Source organism: Mytilus galloprovincialis, chromosome 1, assembly GCF_965363235.1.
Source record: "Mytilus galloprovincialis chromosome 1, xbMytGall1.hap1.1, whole genome shotgun sequence".
NCBI classification, from domain to species: Eukaryota; Metazoa; Mollusca; class Bivalvia; order Mytilida; family Mytilidae; genus Mytilus; species Mytilus galloprovincialis.
This window is the reverse complement of record NC_134838.1, coordinates 130,826,666-130,848,617: the sequence shown is the minus strand read 5'-3', so window position 1 is coordinate 130,848,617 and position 21,952 is coordinate 130,826,666. Positions and strand designations below refer to the sequence as shown.

At 32.1% G+C, this 21,952-nt stretch overlaps 1 protein-coding gene across 10 annotated transcripts in view; it reads left to right on the top strand.

Annotated features, from left to right (window-relative positions):
• Positions 1-7,402: 7,402 nt before the first annotated feature.
• Positions 7,403-21,952, top strand: part of LOC143059706 (cytosolic carboxypeptidase-like protein 5) — a 33,961-nt gene continuing 19,411 nt past the window's right edge. For all 10 annotated transcript variants that reach the window (XM_076233320.1, XM_076233313.1, XM_076233292.1 and 7 more), the window contains exons 1-8: positions 7,403-7,529; positions 11,759-11,892; positions 12,642-12,732; positions 13,441-13,612; positions 15,725-15,891; positions 18,144-18,324; positions 19,504-20,568; positions 21,322-21,491. In XM_076233320.1, coding sequence (XP_076089435.1) covers positions 11,793-11,892; positions 12,642-12,732; positions 13,441-13,612; positions 15,725-15,891; positions 18,144-18,324; positions 19,504-20,568; positions 21,322-21,491 — 1,946 coding nt within the window. In that variant the 5' untranslated portion in view covers positions 7,403-7,529; positions 11,759-11,792. The remainder of the gene's footprint in view (positions 7,530-11,758; positions 11,893-12,641; positions 12,733-13,440; positions 13,613-15,724; positions 15,892-18,143; positions 18,325-19,503; positions 20,569-21,321; positions 21,492-21,952) is intronic.

Here is a 21,952-nt window from a genome sequence, read left to right as displayed (position 1 = left end):
ATTTTAAATGCCATTACTACATATAATTTGTTGTAGCTTTAAGTTTCAAGTTAGTTTCCATGTGGTCGATAGTACTTAACGCCACTTTCAGAACTATTGCCAATTTGGCTATATCGTGATGGTTAGTTCACTGTTGTTGAGTGCCCTGATCAAATGACACAGAAATTAACAACTATATATATAATCTCATTAAAGAATTAAAAGAAGACATTTCGGATGGTCCAGAAAATTCTATTCAAAGTAATGTCTGGTTTTCATATTTTCAATCTTTAAATTTTAACTCTGACAAATTTAAAGACAGATTAGAGGAAATTAGTAAGAAAGTAAAAAATTTAGAAAAAAATCCAACTTTTTGTGAACTAGATTACAAAATAACCCTAAACGAAATTTTGGATGCTATAAATAAACTAAAGAATAATAAAGCTGCAGGATTGGGTGGTATTCCAAATGAGATATTAAAATCAGGGGGAAGTATATTTGCACCTGTTTTGCAGAAACTTTTTAATTTAGTATTCTGCTCTGGAACGTAGTCGGTACCCTCGCAAATGGTCATTATCTTATTTATGTCCAATATTTAAAGCAGGGAGTTCTAGTAAACCTGAAAATTACAGAGGCATAGCAATACATTCATGCATTGGAAAATTATTTAACAGTATTCTTCAATAAAAGACTTGACATTCATCTTGATAATAATAATATAATTCATCCATGTCAGATTAGTTTTTCAAAAAAGAGTAGAACATCTGATCATATGTTTGTTTTAAAAACCACATTAGACAAATATACTAACAAAAAAGGGGGGAAAATATATGCTTGCTTTGTGGACTTTAAAAAGGCTTTCGACAGGGTCATACACTGTGGTATTAAATATAAATTATTGGAAAATAACATATCTGGAAAATTTTATACTATTTTAAAAGATATGTACAGCAAGAATGAAATGTCTGTGAAAGTGGGCAATGTATCAACACCATCTTTCAGTTCACTAGTGGGGGTAAGACAAGGGGATGTTCTAAGTCCAAACTTTTTTAAGCTTTTCATTAACGATCTGCCTCCAAATTTTGAGCCAAGTCCATATGCTGTTGATATCAATGGGCGTAGAATTGATTGTCTTATGTACGCTGATGACATTATTGTATTATCAAACACTAGAAAAGGTATTTAAAACCGACTTGATATATTGCATACTTATTGTATTGACTGGTGTTTAGATGTAAACTTGTCCAAAACAAAAGTTTTAATTTTTAACAAGCCTGGAAAATTTTTGAAAGAATCATTTTATTTAGATAAAAAGGCTATAGAATGTGTTAATAAATGTAAATATTTAGGGATAGTCTTTACTTCTGGTTGTCTTTTTCAACAGGGGAAAGAAGAGCTATTAAAAATCCTTAAAGGCAAAATTTAAATTACAAAAATCCATGTCATCTTGTAATCCAAGTATTGATACTGCGATTCATTTATATGATCACGCAATAAAACCAATTTTTAACCGGATTTTTGTGACAAAAATGTCGGTTATTGATTTGGGGATGTACGGCGGGCGGCCGGGCGGCCGGGCGGCCGGGCGGCAATCAAATGTTGTCCGTGCATTAACTCATGAACCGTTCAACCAAAGCTTTTAAAATTTTAATATGTTATTACTGACAACTATACGAAGGTCAAGTTCAATAATGGCGATTTTGACTTTCACCGTTCAGGAGTTATGGTTCTTGAAAGATTGAAAAATGGAGTTTCCAGTCGTGTTTGTGCATTTACGCATGAACTGTTCTACCAAAGCTTCCCAAATTTTAATATGTTGTTACTGATGATAGAATGGAGGTCAAGTTCAATAATGACGATTTTGACTTTTACCGTTCAGGAGTTGTGGTTCTTGAAAGCTTGAAAAATGGAGTTTCCAGTCGTGTCCGTGCATTTATGCATGAACTGTTCACCAAAGCTTCCGAAATTTTAATATGCTGTTACTGATGACAAAATGGAGGTCAAGTTTAATAATGACGATTTTGACTTTTACCGTTCAGGAGTTATGGTTCTTGAAAGATTGAAAAATGGTGTTTCCCGTCGTGTCCGTGCATTTTCTCATGAACCATTCAACCAAAGCTTTTGAAATTTTAATATGATGTTACTGATGACAAAATAGAGGTCAAGTTCAATAATGACGATTTTGACTTTTACCGTTCAGGAGTTATGGTTCTTGAAAGATCGTAAAATGGCGTTTCCATTCACGTTGTTGCATTTACTCGTGAACCTTTCAATCTAAGCTTTTCAAATTTTAATATGTTGATACTGATGACAAAATGGAGGTCAAATTTGATATTGACGATTTTCACTTTCACCATTCATCAGTAATGGTTCTTGTGATATTGCCAGGACACAAATAAATGTTAATAAATCCGGTTTGCTGTCGTTGTGACAGCCTCTTGTATTATAGTGTAGTGAAATTTGGGGTTCATTTAAAATTTACTCTGCTGCTTACAAGACAAAAAGTGATTATCTATTTGAATTAATCTACATAAATGATTATTTGGAAAAATCACATTTCAGATATTTAAAGTATATTCTTGGTGTAAATAAGAAAGCCTCAAATTTAGCAGTGTTATCAGAGGTTGCAAGATTTCCTCTTTATTTTTCTGTCATTATATCTATGGTAAAATATGTGCACAGGCTTAACAAGTTGGACAAAGGGTTACTTTATGATGCTTATGTTTGTAATAAAATTTTAGATACAGAAAACATTAATTGTTGGTATTCATCTATGAAATATGTACTTCAATCACTTGATATACAAAATTTAGATACAAAGCTCAATAAATTAATTAAATTTGTAAAATGTAAACTCTGTAATAGTTTTAAAACATTTTGGTTGGTCAAAAGATCTAAAACCTTATCACAAGGTAATAGTAAATTAGAAAATTATTTCAACCTCAACATTGCTCAAGACTGACTTTGTAAAGGAGGCTTATTTATCAATTAAAGATTTTAGTATAAGAAGAGCTATATGTAAAATGAGAATAAGTGCTCATGATCTTAGAATTGAGAAAGATAGATAGTAAAAAATACATAGAGAGAACGCAACGTCTATGTCATCACTGCTTATCACATGGATCAAATTCTATTAAAGATGAGACCCATTTTACGGTAAATTGTTAATTATATGATGAACAGAGGAAATTATTATTTGACAAAGTTATCCGTGACTTTTTGTAGTAATTTTAAAGAACTACCTAATGATAAGAAATATTACTGGCTGTTCACAAATGAGCATTTACCAACTCTCATGTGCCTAGGAAATTACATTATAAAAGGTTTAGAAATAAGATCCAGATGTAAACAAAATATATGAAGTAATATAATATTTTATTGTTACTAAGATATAATATGATAGTTATATAAAACTCATGTTGTGTTAGGCTCTGATCCTGTCCATAACGTTATAGTATGGTATTAGTTTTCTGTTTTGCTTTTTCCAATCATATTGTGTTGTAAAATGATGCCCTTTATGGGTTCTTGATTAGATTAATAAAATTCTTATCTTATCTTATCTTATATAAAAAAAAAAAAAAAAGAATATGTGGTATGATTGCCAACGAAACAACCCTCCACAAGAGACCAAAATGACACACATTAACAACTTTAGGTCACCGCACATACCGCATAGCCAGCTATAAAAGGCCACGAAATGACAACGAAAAACAATTCAAACGAGAAAACTAACGGCTGATTTATGTACAAAAAAATAACGAAAAACAAATAGGTAAAACATAAACAAACGACAACCACTAAATTACAGTCTCCTGACTTGGGACAGGGACATTCATAAAAATGTGGCGGGGTTAAACATGTTAGCGGAATCCCAACATACCCCTAACCTGGGACAGTGGTATAACAGTGCAACATAAGAACGAACTATAAAAATCAGTTCAAAAAGGCTTAACTCATCAGATGGATAAAAATACAAGTGGACATGGACGGGTACTTGTACATCCCAACAACAAAAAGACACTAGGTACAGATCTGAGGGTACTCGCAGTTAACTGACAGCTAGTTCAAAGTCTCTTAAAAGTAAAACATCTAAAAAAAATCATGCCTCTATTATTTCAGACTAAATTATCGATCTGTACGCATCCAACATTTTTAATACGTGTGCATGTAAAACAAATTTCGTTGTAGAAGGGTCTAAAAACAGCACAAACAACATTTTCCAAAAGACCAAAAAAGTGAAAAAGTATATTTAAACAAAACGCATTTGACTAACAGGTCGAACAACTGATGTTCTTAAACCCTGCTGACTGCCATTGGCGATTGCCAAATAAAATTGATCACGAGAAGTAACAAAATGGATCTTAATATAAATTTAATACTAAACAGAAAACGATAAACTTGTGACCAAGATGTCATGCCACAAACACAAGATGTCAATATTTTTTTTGTACACCAGATCTAGATTTCGACAATATATGTCTCTTCAGTGACGTTAGGGATCGAAACGGTATTTGGAAGGCCATATAAATTACCCTCAATTTCAGATGAATAACATACAAGTAATATTTAGTTTTATTTTAATTAACTGATAACAAAATCAATATGAATACCAATAAAAACCTCTTATTACAGTGTTGAATTGGTTACCTTTTAGAAAAAGTTTATTTACAGGAATGTCAAGTTTAACAGGATCGTTTTTAAATTTTCGGGCAAGGTTAACAACATTTCCGTAAATATGAGGATGCGCTATCCCGTTAGAAATAAGTTTTCACAGGTTCAACTAAACTTCAAAACCAAATCTTTATATCTATGGAAACATTAAGTAAAGGTTTTAAGTAATTTATGGTAACGAAATCCCTGGTTTAATAATTTACCAGTAATAAATAGATTACGATCATTAAAATAATAATAAAAACGTCACAGCAGACACGGCATATAGCGAACGAGCATAACAGTACAAAAACAAATATGACATTCAAGGGGGCACAATTAGTGCCCATAGGGATACCTACAACCTGTCGATAAACTTTGTTGCCGAAACGTACATAAATATTATCGAGGAGAAAATTAACAGCTTCAATCATCTCATCACACCTCCATTAAGTATATCTAGCATATTTTCTTTTCTCATTTGAGAAGAAGGCTTTAAATGAGTTGCAGCAAATTCATTTGCATTCATATTTAGTAAACTACCATTTATTTAAATAGGTTCACCGCATAGTTCACTGTACGGACTTCAACAATAAGCAGAGTCCATACCGCATAGTCAGCATGACAAATTTAAAACAATTTAAACTATTGGCTAATCTATGTAAAAAAAATAAACGAAAAACAAATATGTAACACAGCAACAATCGACAACCACTGAATTACAAACTCCTGACTTAGTACCACAGGTTCTTGTCTCACTCGGAAAGAATATCCGATATAGGCCTACCTGTTTGTAGTATTTCATGTAACCCGACTTAAGATAAATTTTCTTTTCTGATCTTATCTACCTTTACATAACATATAGACAAGTGACATTATGATTGCTTGGGACAGGCACATACATGCAGAATGTGGCTGGCCTGGTTAAACATGCCGGTTAGCGGAATCCCATGATATTCCCAGCAGTTCAGATCCTCTGTTAATCCTTGCAATTCTTATTTACAATTCAAATTTAATTCTCTATAAGATTTCTACTGCATTAAGATGTAAATAACTATTTTTATTAAAAAAAAAATGTAACACCAACATGACCCATGACCAGAGAGAGACATAATATATAGGCTCTGTTGACATGGTTGATTCGTTTAGAATTTTGTCTCTTGTTCAATATTGCTGATTCTGTCCAAAGGATCAATGGAACGACGCTGCTCAAGCATAAAATAATCGAGAAGTATATTTCGTCTATGTAATGTCCCAGTGCGGCTTAGCAAATTTTTATACTAATCCAAATGCGTACTAAAGTAAAGTAAAGTAAAGTAAAGTAAAGTAATCTTTATTTAAAGTCGGGTTGCATATATACATAATAACAAAAAAACATGAGCTCTTAAGAACTCTTTAACCGACTGATATTAATAAACAAAACATACATGTAATAACATCAGATACACATACAACACAAACATACAGACATAACACATATATATTAATACATAGATAGCACATGCAGAATAAAAGCTAAGCAAGATATATTAAAACAAATGTCTAATATCAGCACATATATAGTAGCACATAGTATTTATAAAAGAGTAGCATATGCAAACTTAAACACTTTAAGCACAAACAAAAGACTGCATGCAGCTATAGCAAAGGTAATGCATAAGCAAAAGAAATAAATGGCTAAATAAAAAATAAAAATAACTGCAAAAAGATAAAACATAAAAAAAACCAAACAAACAAACAGCAGGCTTCGAGATCAAGTTATGGGGCAGCAAGTAAGTACATTATTTACAAGAACTGCATGTACATTTTCCTGAAAAACACCAGGTGGAGATAAATTTTTTGAACTGGTCAAAAGTTGATAAGCTCCTTGCCTCATTTGGCAAGGAGTTCCAGAGTTTTGCTGCCTCATAACTAAAGCTTTTCTTACCATACCTTGTTGTTTTTGGCCGTGGTATATCTGCTATGCCTTTGTACCTGAAGATATATGAATTTTCTTTAATATTTACTAAATTATGTAGGAATTCTGGACTTGATTTATTTATTATTTTATATGTCTCTAATGCCATGGTTCTCAATCTTCTGATTTTTAGTGCTGGTAGCTTAGATTGTTCAAGAAGTGTATTGTAAGAATTTGTGTAGTCGTCATAAATAAATCTGAGTGCTCTTTCTTGTATTTTTTCTATTTTCTTTGTGTTTTGTTCACTGCAGAAGTGCCATGTAAGAGGACAGTAGCTGAGATTTGACATGATAAATGAGTGGTATATTGTAAGTTTTGAAAGTCTGGTGAGATGAGTGCCAATTCTTTTTAGAACGTTTAGTTGTCGTGCAGCTTTTTTGCAAATCGATTTGAGATGTGAGTGTTGAAATTTAGTTTAAAGTCTATTGTTACACCGAGAAGTTTCACTTCGTCGTCACATTTTATGTTGAATCCATTTAGGTTGAAAGTAATATTTTGAGTGTGTGTTTTTTTACCTATGAAAATTGCCTGGAATTTTTCTGGGTTTGCCTGCATTTTGTTGAAAGAGAACCATGAGATTAGGGAATTACTATCTTCCTCTGAGGGTTTAATAACTGATTCCAAAGTAGTACCTGTTTTTGAGAGGGTGTTATCATCAGCATAGTTGTATAAATCACAGTGTTTGACAAAAAGAAAAATATAATTTATAAAAACATTAAATAATACTAATCAAGTTATGATAAAGTACGGGAAAAGGTACGTAACTCGTTAATAAATCTCGTCATGTGACTAAAACTTTTAACCAATTATATTTGAAATTTTATGTCACATGGACAGCAACCACCATAGTTTACAACATGTCTGACCATGGAATAAATTTGATCTTCTTATCCAACGAAACAATGGGAGATTTGTTTATTTAGCAAAAAGAAAATTTTGTCACGTAAGGAAGCATCATCAGAAATTTGTTTCTTGGCGAGTGACAATAAGAATGAAAATAATGTTTTGAAATGATTTTAAAGTGAAATTGATTGAATCAGTGACTGTCCGATAGACTGTCCTGCAACGTTTGTCATTACAAAGCCATGCCAAATTATAAACATATCATTAGGTTATTTGATCCCCGATCCCTTATTTTTATATACAGTTTTCGGCGATAGTAAATTCTTTCCTGAAAACATGGACAATGAAAAAGTTCCAATCTTTACTACCCATGGGCTTGACCACAGGCACGTTCTGTCAATGGTAATAAAATATGGGCCATGGGGAAAAAATAAGGTCCATGTATATAAAAATAGAGCTTTTATTTTTATATTTGAGAACTGTCATCTGGTCGTGAACCTCGTTACATGCATGTCTTTGCAGTTGTCTTCTCCACCCGTCTCGACTAGAAGCGACAAAAAGAATAAACTTAGCGACAAGAAGACTAGTGACAAGAAAACTTTAAAAAAATATTTGTAAAATAAAAAATGCATTGACATTTTTATTTTTAAATAAGGAAAAACATAAGGGAAGTTATAAAGTTATTTTCCTTTGTTTATTATATATTGAAAGATATGGAAATTCCCTGTCATATTATGATATTAATTTTTACATGTACTTTATATTTATTTTAATTTCTTTTTAACACTCTCATTGTCCATGTTGTCTAAAATATGATGAACTGACTGCATGCAAAATGCATTATTCATGAATCAATGTCCAGAAAAGAAAATGTTATAAAAACATGACTTTTTTGTTTTGTGTATAGACTTATAATTATTAAACAATACTTATCATGTGTGCATAGTTTAAAGTTGATTGAAGATTAAAGGTAATTAAAGACATTTGTTTAGTTTTCAACAGGTGTTCACTATTTACAATTTTTGTATATATTCTGGCACGTGTAATTGTAGTCTGACGTGTGTTCAAAGTTATAGATGTTAATTGGATTTTATTGAAGCAATACAACAAGGGACACACGTCCTTTACTCCAACCATGGTTCTAATTTGTTCATCCTTAAGTGTGATTATGCTTCTATGAAAAGAAGCAATTCCTACAAGAAAATAATCAGTTAGATCGAAAAAAATCTGGCCAATCTCTTGGAACCATAAATAAAGCAATAACAGAATGCATAGGTACCTATCCTATTAAAATAGTAACCGACTCTGAACATCAGCCACATGACTCAATATATGTTTAGCATGTAGTAAAGTATTGTATAAATAATAAAAAAATCCTTTGAACAAACAAAATATTGCTGATGATATTTGCAAACTGTCATCAATATTAATTCTGCCAAACATCCTTTTTTGGAAGAAATTGTCCAGACCACAGGCAAACCACCAAGTGTTATCTTGACTCAGTTATTCATACCTTTGACTTGGCTGAAAACAGAACATGCATGATCTCAAACATATTTTAACTAATAAAAACTATACAATCCCTTTCTTCTTCACAAATTTCTTCATCTATCAATATATTGAAGAAAAAAAAATCACGTTATTACTGCCCGAATATTAAAATAAAAATGTCAATGAATGTTTTTTTAATACATTTATTTTAATAATATTTTTTTGAAGTTTTCTTATCGCTTAAGGTGGTACCTAACACTACAGGGAGATAACTCTGTAAATTCAGCAAAACGCTTTAATAACATTGTGTTGTAAAAGGAATATTAAGCTTCTTAATGATCAAAATAGGTGTTTGTCAAATTGCTATATAACCAGTGTAATTTTTCTGACAAAACGGTTGGTTCAAAATTTTTTAAATTTTTATGTTTTTGTTAAAGTGTCTAAGTAAATACCAGGGCTCACACTACTTCAGAGTTATAGGGAGAAGTGACTTCTCTTTTTGAAACTGATAGGGAGAAGTGGTGAATTTGAAAGAGAAGTGCTCATTCGTGCTGTGCACTTCAATGTTTGGATTTTACAATAGTATAAAGGGCCATATGTAAATAATGTTCTATTTATGTTGTTCAATTCATATGAGTAAAAAAATACAATTAAAGTAACATTTGAAATTAAAAGCTGTTTAAGTTTTACTAAGGTTCTTGTGAGAAACTACCAACTAAATATCTAGCACTAAAAAAAAATTTATTTTAAAAAACGTAAAGAAATTATAATATATCAATTACAATTTAATTAAAAATTATCTTGTGTATGAAATTCAGTGTTTCTCATAAAAAAAAGTATAAAAGTTATTAAGCTGGGCCATAATATATTGATATTAGTATAATAGTCTCAGAGTTCAGCAACTTTAATCAATAGTTTGAAACAATCCATAAAAAATATAGGGAATTATATACACCAATCAATTAGATGTAACCAAAAGTCTCTTAATGCGTGTGGAATGCATAATTTTCCCCTTTGGGATCAATATTCTTCTGTCAGCTGTTCCATCCGTGCGTCCGTAGTAATTATTGTAAAAGTACGGATTTCGGTCATAGCTGGTCCGGTTCAGATCTGTAGTTTAGAAATCGGTCAATGGCGGATGAATGCAAGAAAATTTACAAAAATAAACGATGTTTGACAAGTTTTTTGGAAAGGAACATGACGGTTTTAATGCAATAAATGGATTAAACATTTACTGGAGGCAACTTTTGTCACGTTTAAATTAAGTAACAAACTTATTTTGCCGCCGAAATTTAGGTTGATGTACGTTTTCGAGTAACAAGCACCGGAACTTGCGGAGATGAACGAAGTGATAAAAAGTTGTATTTTTATCAAAAAACCTGCTACATACTGCGAAGACAATGCTTCAACCTCTTTTCTAAAGATAATGAATCGTTTATGTCTGAATTTCTTTAATTATCAGTAAAAAATTGATGTTTCATCAACTTGGTAAAAATTGAAAATGTCCGATGACGGAAGCGACTGAAAGCGACTATCGTCAAGAACAGGGCGACTTGTTTTCGCTTTTGGGGGTCGGGGAAAGCGAAGTGACGGTCGGGAAGGCGACTTCTTCGCCCAAGTCGCCTGGTAGCGTGAGCCCTGAAATACTTTGACAAAGTTTTATGGATATTAAACGAGCCAAATTAATTTCAGTGAAAGTGTTGGGTACCACCTTAATAGTCTTCTTGACACTAAATTGATTTTTGACGCTTGTCGCTAATTAGCGAGACCCTTCACCGCTGATACTTGATATCTTTTAAATCTATATAAATTATCTACATAACTTTCCAGGCCATCCAAGTATGTCAACCATAATCATATTGTCTTTAACAGGGAGATAAACGTTACCAGTCGGATGTGAGAACATAAGATAATTACGGTCAGACCAAATGATAAACATGATAAAATACAGAAACATACACCTGGGTGAATCTTTTTTCTTAATTCCTAGAAACTCAAAACATTTCTATGTCCCTATAGTTGATGGTACATGTATACTTCTGGCTGCTTCAGAATGCAAACTGGCAGTGTTCTCCCTAGGACTAAAAAGCACTACATGTGTTACGCTGGTGCTACATGTATAGTTTTCTTCCATGTTGCTATCTTGTATGATTTTATTATAGAAAGTATATAGGGGTCATCATGGTGCTTCATTTTTTGGGGAAAACCAGAGCTATGTTAATTTCCATGGTGCTATTTAAAAACACTGAAAATTGTTGTCTTGAAAAAATATTCTGAATGTTTACGTCAATCATGTCAATACCTAAATTGAAGGAAACTGTATGGCCTTCAATAATGAGAATAACCTACACCATATGGTCGGTGATAAAAGGCCCCAACATAAAAAAAATGAAACAATGCAATGGTGAAAAACTTAACCTCTAATTTATAAAAAATCAATTAACGATAAACAAATATGATAGACATGAACCACAACAACAACCACTGAACTACAGGCTCCTAACTTGGGACAGGCAAGTAAAGAATGTGTTAGGGTTAAAAGTGTTTTTAAGTGCTCAACCCTCCCCTAACCTGGGCCAGTGGTATAATACGGTGGTGTGTCAACTCAACAAAAGCTTCTCTCATTGAACTTTCCTAGAATGTTCATCGTTAGAAAGTTGTTATAGTATATATATACATGATAGATAAGTACATAATTTCTTGACTTTCTACGTATAGAGACAAATAAATAATTATTTTATTGACTTTAAAAAATTTTAAGCTTCAAATATTTATCTACTTTGCTTGCTTGTTTGTTTGAATAAAAAACTTTTATCAAACTATTTTTATTTTGATCAGGAATGTTTGGTTAAGGAGATGAGAGTTAAGAATTATGGAATTTAGAGTGGGAAACCTCCTTTTTACATCAAAGTTTGACTCTGGAAATTTGACTAAAGTTGAGAAAGTGAGCCGGGATGAAGAGGAGGATGCACGTAAGTTGTTAAAGATTAAAAATAGAAATCAGGTGGAAAACAAAGCAAACATTAAATAATAGAAATCAGGTGGAAAACAAATCAAACATTAAATAATAGAAATCAGGTGGAAAACAAAGCAAACATTAAATAATAGAAATCAGGTGGAAAACAAAGCAAACATTAAATAATAGAAATCAGGTGGAAAACAAAGCAAACATTAAATAATAGAAATCAGGTGGAAAACAAAGCAAACATTAAATAATAGAAATCAGGTGGAAAACAAATCAAACATTAAATAATAGAAATCATGTGGAAAACAAAGCAAAATTTTCAGTTTACTTGTACATTTTGTACATAAAAGAATAAACTATAGAATTTTAGTGTATCACCCAAACTTAGTTTTATGAAAGTAAGAGACCTTTTAACCATGTAACATGAATATATACTTTAAAACTTGAAAGGAGAGCTTTAAACTAGTGGTTTGAATAAAATCATTTGTAAAGAAATGTCAGATTTTATCATGTTTATGTTACGTAATAATTTCCTGAAGACATTCATTGACATTAACACTCAAATAGCAATGAATAGATTATATACATTCTTATAAATTTTAATATATTATGTAATTTCAATGTGTTTTTTCTTCTTTTTTCGCTCATTTTTTCTTAGACTTTTGAACTGAAAGATTCTGTCTTTTCTATGTACTACCATGCATAAATTATATAAAAAGGTCAAACTATAAAATGTTTTAAAACTGCTTTTTACAGCCAGTTATTACCCAGAGGTGAAGCCAGACTATGAATACAATGTTTGGACCAAACCAGATTGTGGAGGGACAGAATTTGAAAATGGAAATAGGTAAATTTTGTAAGGGTTAGAATTATGACAAATAAAAAGTAGGTGATGCAACAACAAATATAAATATTTATATAATACAACTCCTGACTGCTTTCAGTCGTCCTACTATATGTAGTACATGATGTACTTTGTACTTACATAGTGTTGTTGATTTGGAAGCGCTGATTAGCCACACCAATGCATTAACTTTCATTCTAATATCATAACTTCTTTCGCTTTGTAAACAACACCATGAAAAAATTCTCGATATCTCTTTACTCAGCGCAGATTCAGAGACTGTTACAATAGACCTTCCACGTAAATCCGCATATTCGTAACCTATGAGCAAATTCTATGCCAATTTCGTTGGGTTATAAATTGCAATTAAAAAAAATGTAGAGCCTTTATTCTTATTCTAATGCATAATAAAAAGAATTAATGCATTAACAGCTTATAAAATGTACAAAACAAAATAAAATTAAGCAAAATTCCTTGAATGCTTTTAATACATTAACGTCATTTCAAAACATTACGTCATACCAATAAAAATGTTTTACTTCGGATAATATTGCATTAAATGGAGTTTTGAAGTTGGAGTTGTTTTTTGTATGTTCCAATTAATAATGAACAAATTTTCAAAAATAATGGCAAGAATGTTATGTGAACAATACAGCCACACGTCTTAGTTTTATCATTGTTTTCTGAAATATCATCTTCAATATTGTATAGATCCTGGTTCTACTTCGGAATACGAGGATGGAGTCCAAACAGAGTTATCAAAATCAATATAATGAACCTTAACAGACAGGGTAAACTGTACAGCCAGGGTCATACACCATTCACTAAAACTCTGCCAGGACGTCCACGATGGGAAAGACTAAGGGATAGACCATCATTTGAGGTAGGTTAACACTAAGTTGACTCTCATGTTCTGATAGATAAAATTACGTTTTAGCTTACCTGGCCTGAAGGGCCGAGTGAGCTTTTCCCATCACTTTGCGTCCAGCGTCCGTTGGTGTCTGTGGTTGTCGTCCGTCGTCGTTAACGTTTACAAAAATCTTCTCCTCTGAAACTACTGGGCCAAATTAAACCAAACTTGGCCACAATCATCATTGGGGTATATAGTTTTAAAAATGTGTCCAGTGACCCGGCCAACCAACCAAGATGGCTGCCGTGGCTAAAAATAGAACATAGGGGTAAAATGCAGTTTTTGGCTTATAACTCAACAACCAAAGCATTTAAAGCAAATCTGACATGGGGTTAGTAATCTATTATGTCAGGATCTATATCTGCCCTGAAATTTTCAGACAAATTGGACAACCTGTTGTTGGGTTGCTGCCCCTGAATTAGTAATTATAAGGAAATTTTGGCGTTTTTTTGCTTATTATCTTGAATATTATTATAGATGGAGATAAACTGTAAACAGCAATAATGTTCAGCAAAGTAAGATCTAAAAATAAGTCAACATGACCAAAATTGTCATTTGACTCATAAAGGAGTTATTGCTCTTTATAGTCAATTTTTAACCATTTTTCATAAAATTTTAGTATTCTTTTACAAAATCTTCTCCTCTGAAACTACTGGGCCAAATTTAACAAAACTTGGCCACAATCATCATTTGGTTATCTAGTTTTAAAAATGCATCTGGTGACCAGGCCAACCAACCGAGATGGCTGCCATGGCTAAAAATAGTACATAGGGGCGAAATGTAGATTTTGGCTTATATCTCTGAAACCAAAGCATTTAGAGCAAATCTGACATGGGTTAAATTGTTTATCAGGTCAAAATCTATCTGCCCTGAAATTTTCAGACAAAACAGACAACCTGTTGTTGGGTTGCTGCCCCAGAATTTGTAATTTTAAGGAAATTTTGCATTTTTTGGTTATTATCTTGAATATTGTTACAGATAGAGATAAACTGTAAACAGCAATAATGTTCAGCAAAGTAAGATCTACAAATAAGTCAACATGACCAAAATTGTCAGTTGACCCATTGAGGAGTTATTGCCCTTTATAGTCAATTTTTACCCATTTTTCGTAAAATTTTAGTATTCTTTTACAAAATCTTCTCTGAAACTACTGGGCTAAATTTAACCAAACTTAGCCATAATCATCATTGGGGTATCTAGTTTAAAAAATGTGTCCGGTGACCCGGCCAACCAACCAAGATGGCCGCCATGGCTAAAAATAGAACATAGGGGTAAAATGCAGTTTTTGGCTTATAACTCAAAAACCAAAGCATTTAGAGCAAATCTGACATGGGGTAAAATTGTTCATCAGGTCAAGATCTATCTGCCCTGAAATTTTCAGATGAATCGGACATTCTGTTGTTGGGTTGCTGCCCCTGAAATGGTAATTTTAAGGAAATTTTGCTGTTTTTGGTTATTTTCTTGAATATTATTATAGATGGAGATAAACTGTAAATAGCAATAATGTTCAGCAAAGTAAGATTTACAAATAAGTCAACATAACCGAAATGGTTCGTTGATAAGGAGTTATTGCCCTTTATAGTCATTTTTTAACAATTTTTGTAAATTTTTAGAAGATATTTTCCACTGTAATTACTGGGCCAAGTTCGTTATAGATAGAGATAATTGTAGCAAGAAGAATGTTTAGTAAAGTAAGATTTACAAACACATCATGATCACCAAAACACAATTTTCTCATGAATTTATCTGTGTCCATTGTTTAATATGCACATAGACCAAGGTGAGCGACATAGCCTCTAGTTTTCTTTCAAAAGAATTAATTAATTGGTTATTTCATGTATTTTCAATAACAAATGCTATGTGTCATGTGTGTACAGTGTATGTGTCCACCTTTGCTGATTGTTTTGAAAACATTTTGCAGACCATCATTCTATGTTATATACGAATGTTTTACATCATGGACACATATTTTGTACTTTTCCTGATATATTTGATTTATGTTTCATAAATTTACATATAGATTTTTAAATTGTGTTGACATGAAAATGCATTATGTCTACAGTTTTTAATTAATTTTTTTTTCAGACTGTAGATGGGCAGTTCATTCTGTCCTTCACCTTCAGGTTTCCAGATGTTAAAGGAGCAATTACTTATTTTGCCTTCTGTTATCCATGGTCTTATACAGAATGTTGTGAAAAGTTAAATGAATTGGACAGGAAATATGCTGCCTGCAAAAATATAAACTCTAACAGGTACCAGTAAAATATAAACTCTAACAGGTACCATTAACAGGCCCGTAGCCAGGAATTTCCAAAGGGTGGTTATTTGGCCTCAAAAACTCTACTTTAACAGTCACAATTTGAACAGAATGTTGACTTTAACAGTCATTATTTGTTTTCAAAGGGGGGTCGTCCGAACTCCCCTGACTACGGGTATGAGTAAAATATTAACTCTAACAGGTACCAGTCAAATATTACCTCTAACAGGTACCAGTAAAATATTAACTCTAACAGGTACCAGTAACATATTAACTCTAACAGGTACCAGTAACATATTAACTCTAACAGATACCAGTAAAATATTAATTATAACAGGTACATTTTTTTTACCAGTAAAATGCTAATTTTAACAGGTACTTGTAAAATGTTTATTCCACCCGGTACCAATGAGTAGGGCCACAATTAAAAATATTTCAGTTTGCCCAAACCCGACCCATGATGACTGGGTGTGGGTGTGGGTAGGTAGGTAGGCAAATTCTTTTTTTTTTTTTTTACTTTTATCAGAATTTGCATGAAAATATTAAAAGATCTTAAAACAGTACATATTTTTTTCCGTCAAACCTTTGTAGAGAAAACCAAAAGCCATGAATTTAAAACCTCTATAAATAAATTAGTCTATTATATGATTTGTATCCTGAGATGTTTATAACACTGACAATTGCTAGCTGTGTAAAAGGGCTGGTGGATTTATGAAGTGATTTTCAACAGTGCCATCAACACGATGTTTGTGTAAAAAAAATATCAGCTGATTATGTAATGATTAAATTTGTTTGCAGTTTTTAAATCCTATTTCTATTAAAATAGATTAAATGTCCTAAAATATTTATATGAATTATTATCTACCATCCTTAGTTTGTGTCTTTTTTATGTTTTGAAAACAAATTTGTATTTACATTATCACACAGGTAAACTAATTTGGCTATAAATAGATCAAAGCATGTGCTGTAGAATCTCCAAACTAAAAACGTATTTGTTATAACTTTATTTCTTTAAAAAATCAAGTTTAAATTTTTGAAAATAATCATTTTTTATTGATAAAATATAATTGCATAAAGTTAACGTTTTCTGAAGACTATTTATTTTTAGGTCATGGTTCTAGAGGCTTCCTCACAAATTTGTATAAAAATCCAATATGGCGTCCATAACATGTTTTTACTTTTGCACATGTGAAAAAAATATTTCTGTCAAAAGTCAGATTTCTCTTGTCAAAAGGGATTTATATTGCAATAAATTATTCAGAGGGAGTTACATTCAGTTAAGTTTATATTTCTGATTCTGTGAACAATTATAGTTTTATCAAATTCTCCCAAACAGCAACGTACTGATCTTGTCTAATGAGACTTGTAAATTTGAACTATTTGAATAAAAGGGCATCTAATTTACATGATAAAGAAAGATTATAATTAAAGACAACAATTTATCAAGAAATAATTCCTTTTTATTCAGTAAAAACTAAATCTTCTTGCAAGATTGTAAATTCGCAACTTCCGGATCCATTTCCTGTCAGAATAACATTGAAAATATTCGATTGCACATGGTTTTGAACAAATCTACCTGATAACACGATAAAATAAACATTGAGCATATAGGTAAGGGTTTGGTAGTACAGACAACTACAGCGTTAAAAAAACTGTGCCACTTCACATGTTTTACTTTACGTTCGTTAAATCAGAAGATAAAAACAAAGAACATCGAATATCGATTAACTGCGTCTTTTATACGCTTTCTTTTAATCTTATTCACAGTTACTTTCAAACGCAAAGACGACAAACATTAAGTTTTGTACGATGACGGAGCGGACCCAAAAAAAATCTGAAAAAAAAAATTCTTCAAAAAAACGTCAAAAAAAGAATTTGAGTCGGCGGGTTTATTTTGGGTCCGTCGCATTTGGGCAAACATACAATCTTTTTATTTTGGCCTAGTTAAGTGAACTTGTAAAATCTTAAGTTGGACAGGAAGTTTATCTTAAAATTAAAAGAACATAGTACACTGCATTGTAAAAAATCTAATTGCAAAAAACACAGGTAGGAACTTTTATAGCTAGCAATGCTGTATGTGTATTGCTCATTGCTGAAGGCTGCACAGTGACCAATAGTAACATCTATGTCTTTTGGTCTCTGATTGAGAGTTATTTTGTTGACAATCATGCCACATCTCCTTATTTTTGTAAGAATTACAAAAAGTATTTTAGTTCACAAAATAATAGATTTTTTAAAATTTTGCAGCAATCCAGATGCTTTGTACTACCATCGAGAGGCCATATGTTATTCACTAGACAAGCTACGCATAGAACTAATAACCATATCTTCGTGTAAGGGAATAATGGACGAAGAAGAACCAAGGTTTGATGAAAACTTATTTCCTGACAAGGAAACTAAAAGATGTAAAAAGTTTAGGGGTAAACGGGTAAGTTTGTGATTGATATTTTCAATTTTGTATTCAGGCCACAACCCACAATCAAATTCCTCTATTAGTTCTTTATTATGTTTTGTCTCATTAAAGTCTTTTTGTCAAATCTTTTGTGTGTATAAAGTACAGTTCTAGTCAAAAAATATATTCAACATTCAGTAACATTGCACTCCGGCATATTTAAAAATTTAGCCAATACACATCCATACTGTTACGGACAAGTCAAGAGATGTTCTAAAAACTATAAATATTACCTTTGTAACCTGATTTTTGTGACAAAAATGTTGGTTATTGATTTGGGGATGTACTGTGGGTGGCCAGGTGGTTGGTTTGCCGGGTAGCCATGTGGTTGGGTGGCAGCCGAATGTTGTCTACTCATGAACCGTTCAACCAAAGCTTTTATTAGTTTTAAAATTTTAATATAATAAAAAATCGAGGTCAAGTCTGATATTGAAGATTTTCACTTTCACCGTTCATCAGTTATGGTTCTTGTGATATTGAAAAATGCCAGGACACGAATAAATATGAATAAATCTGGTTTGCTGTAGATCTGACTGCCTCTTGTTGCACCATTAATTGTGGTCTCAAGCCTTCAGGCACCTGTCCAAATTAACCAGAAAAGCTCTAGATAGTATGTTAAGTATTTTCTTACTCATTTATTCAACAAGGTAATCAAACATTTTAAAGTAACTTTTAGAACCATAGTACTGTGAATTTTTTATTCATATAAACAGGTGACAAGATACAGTTCCATTGACTATAGTCTTTACTTGGAACATTATGTTGTCTGTTTCATCAGAGACTAAGTGATTTACCCCTACCATATGGAAGACATGATATTCAATTTCTTATCTTTCAGCTGAAAAAAGTTTCAATTGAATCAGATATGTTATTCTTTCCTTTTATTAAATATTCACTTAAATATGTTAAAGGCCGTCATAATAAAAAAATATAAAAACAAATATTTCTGTTATTGGGTTTTAAAAAAAATAAAACTAGTACATGTAGCAGTTGCATTCTCACAAAACTCCATTGTTTATTTTTATTTAAAGGTTTACCAGTTATCTAGTAGAGTTCACCCTGGAGAAATTCTATTATTGATTTCTATATTTAGGTTTATATGTTAACTAATAGAGTTCTCCCTGGAGAAGTTCTATTATTGATTTCTATTTTTAGGTTTACATGTTAACTAGTAGAGTTCACCCTGGAGAAACTCCTGCAAGTTTTGTATTCAATGGATTTCTAGAATTCATTTTACGAGAAAATGATCCACGTGCCAAAATGTTGAGAAGAGACTATGTGTTCAAACTTATTCCTCTTCTGAATCCTGACGGAGTTCAGAGGGGTCACTACAGAACTGATCAAAGGGGAGTTAATCTAAATCGTCTTTATCTTGATCCTAGTTTTAGTCTTCATCCCACAATTTATGCATCAAAAAGTGTTTTAGCTTATCATCATGTCAGAAATCGTGTTGTCCCAGAGGATGATAATCTCAATCTAAGCATTAAATTTCCAGGAGGCTTTGTATTAAATTCTAGTCCTGAACCTCCCCCAAAATCTAAACCTCCGCTGCCGCAGCATGACGGTGGAGGGGAGATAAACAAGAACAATAATAAAACCACTGGTGTGACGCTGAAATATGGTGCTAATAAAATAACTAAATCAGAAAAACCTGTCAGAAAAGGAAATGTTGATATATACTCGTTACAACCAAAAGAGAATTCGTGGGTAACGTCCAGTGAAGTTCATGATGGAGGATTAATACCAGCTAAGGTATCAGTAGAACCTTTAGATTTTTCTACGTTATCTCGTGGTGATACTCTGACACAAAACGACTTTAATGGTGCAGATAGTATACACTTATCATCATCCTGTAGTAGTGTGATGAGTAACAAAGGGGAAAGAAAAATAGATAGTGAGTTACGACTTAGATTATCTGAGTTAAACATGTCTGATGATTGTCGTGGGAAAATGAGTATGATGTCAATGAGTGTTGGATTACTGGATTCTGACATTGAGGATAATAACGATGAACATCTGGGTAATGAAGGTTCGGAAGATGATGATTTTAGAGCCGAATATTCATTTGGAAATAATAATTGTCCGCATTTAAGTGATCCACGTTTAAAAGATATTCCTCCACATCATAGTGGAATTGCATTTTATGTGGATTTACATGGACATGCTTCTAAAAGAGGATGCTTTATTTATGGAAATTATTTTGAAGTAGAAGATACTCAGGTAAGGTTATTCATATTCAAACCAAGTTTTTAACCATTAGCATTATATACATGACGTAACTAGATGTTATTCACAAACTGATTGTGATGCTTTCTCTACTAGCTATAGGGAATTGATAATATGTCGTGCATATCTCTGTGCTTCAGAACGTATGTTTATTGTCAGATTATTTGATAGGCTTCAGGACAGGGGCAATAATGGTGCTTCAATTCCACAGTCACTTGTCAAAACAAATTTACCCATTTAAATACCATATATATATCTATAACATAGAGATATATAAATACTTTTTCAAAAACAGGTGACTATATGCTATTTTTTACCTCTTGTGGTAGAAAAAAAATAATTTTTACTGGTTGCCTAGTGTTGATTGGGTATTCAAAAGTTCAGCAAGAGGCTAGCAATTGAAAATTTCAAACTGAAATCCCAATCCTGAGTGATTGAACAGATATTTGATTGGACACTCTAATTTTAGAACAAACAAACATACCCTAAAATAAAAAAATGGATGAATTATGCAACAATTAATAACCTAAATGACAATGGCAAAATGAATGACTTGAGTGTTGAGAATCCTTAGTTTTGTCATACAATAGCATATCCCATTGAACATGTTGAATGACATGGGTTTGTGAATGTGGAAATTAAATCAATGAATTGGGTTTGTGTTGTTGTTATTGCATCATCACACAAATATCTAGCTTTATCTGTTGCTCTGAACATTGTATCACTATGCTTACTGATTTATTACAGGTAGAAAATATGTTATATCCTAAGTTGATATCTATGAACACTGCCCATTTTGATTTCACTGGCTGTAATTTTACTGAAAAGAATATGTATACCAAAGATAAAAGGGACGGTATGTCCAAGGAAGGAAGTGGTCGAGTGGCAATATACAAATCTATTGGAATTATACACAGGTAATAATCAGGTGGCAATATACAAATCTATTAGTATTATACACAGGTATGACTCATGTGGCGATATACAAATCTATTGGTATTATACACAGGTAAGACTCATGTGGCGATATACAAATCTATTGGAATTATACACAGGTAAGACTCATGTGGCTATATACAAATCTATTGGTATTATACACAGGTAAGAATCATGTGGCTATATACAAATCTATTGGAATTATACACAGGTAATAATCAGGTGGCTATATACAAATCTATTGGTATTATACACAGGTATGACTCATGTGGCGATATACAAATCTATTGGTATTATACACAGGTAAGACTCATGTGGCGATATACAAATCTATTGGTATTATACACAGGTAAGAATCATGTGGCTATATACAAATCTATTGGTATTATACACAGGTAAGAATCATGTGGCTATATACAAATCTATTGGTATTATACACAGG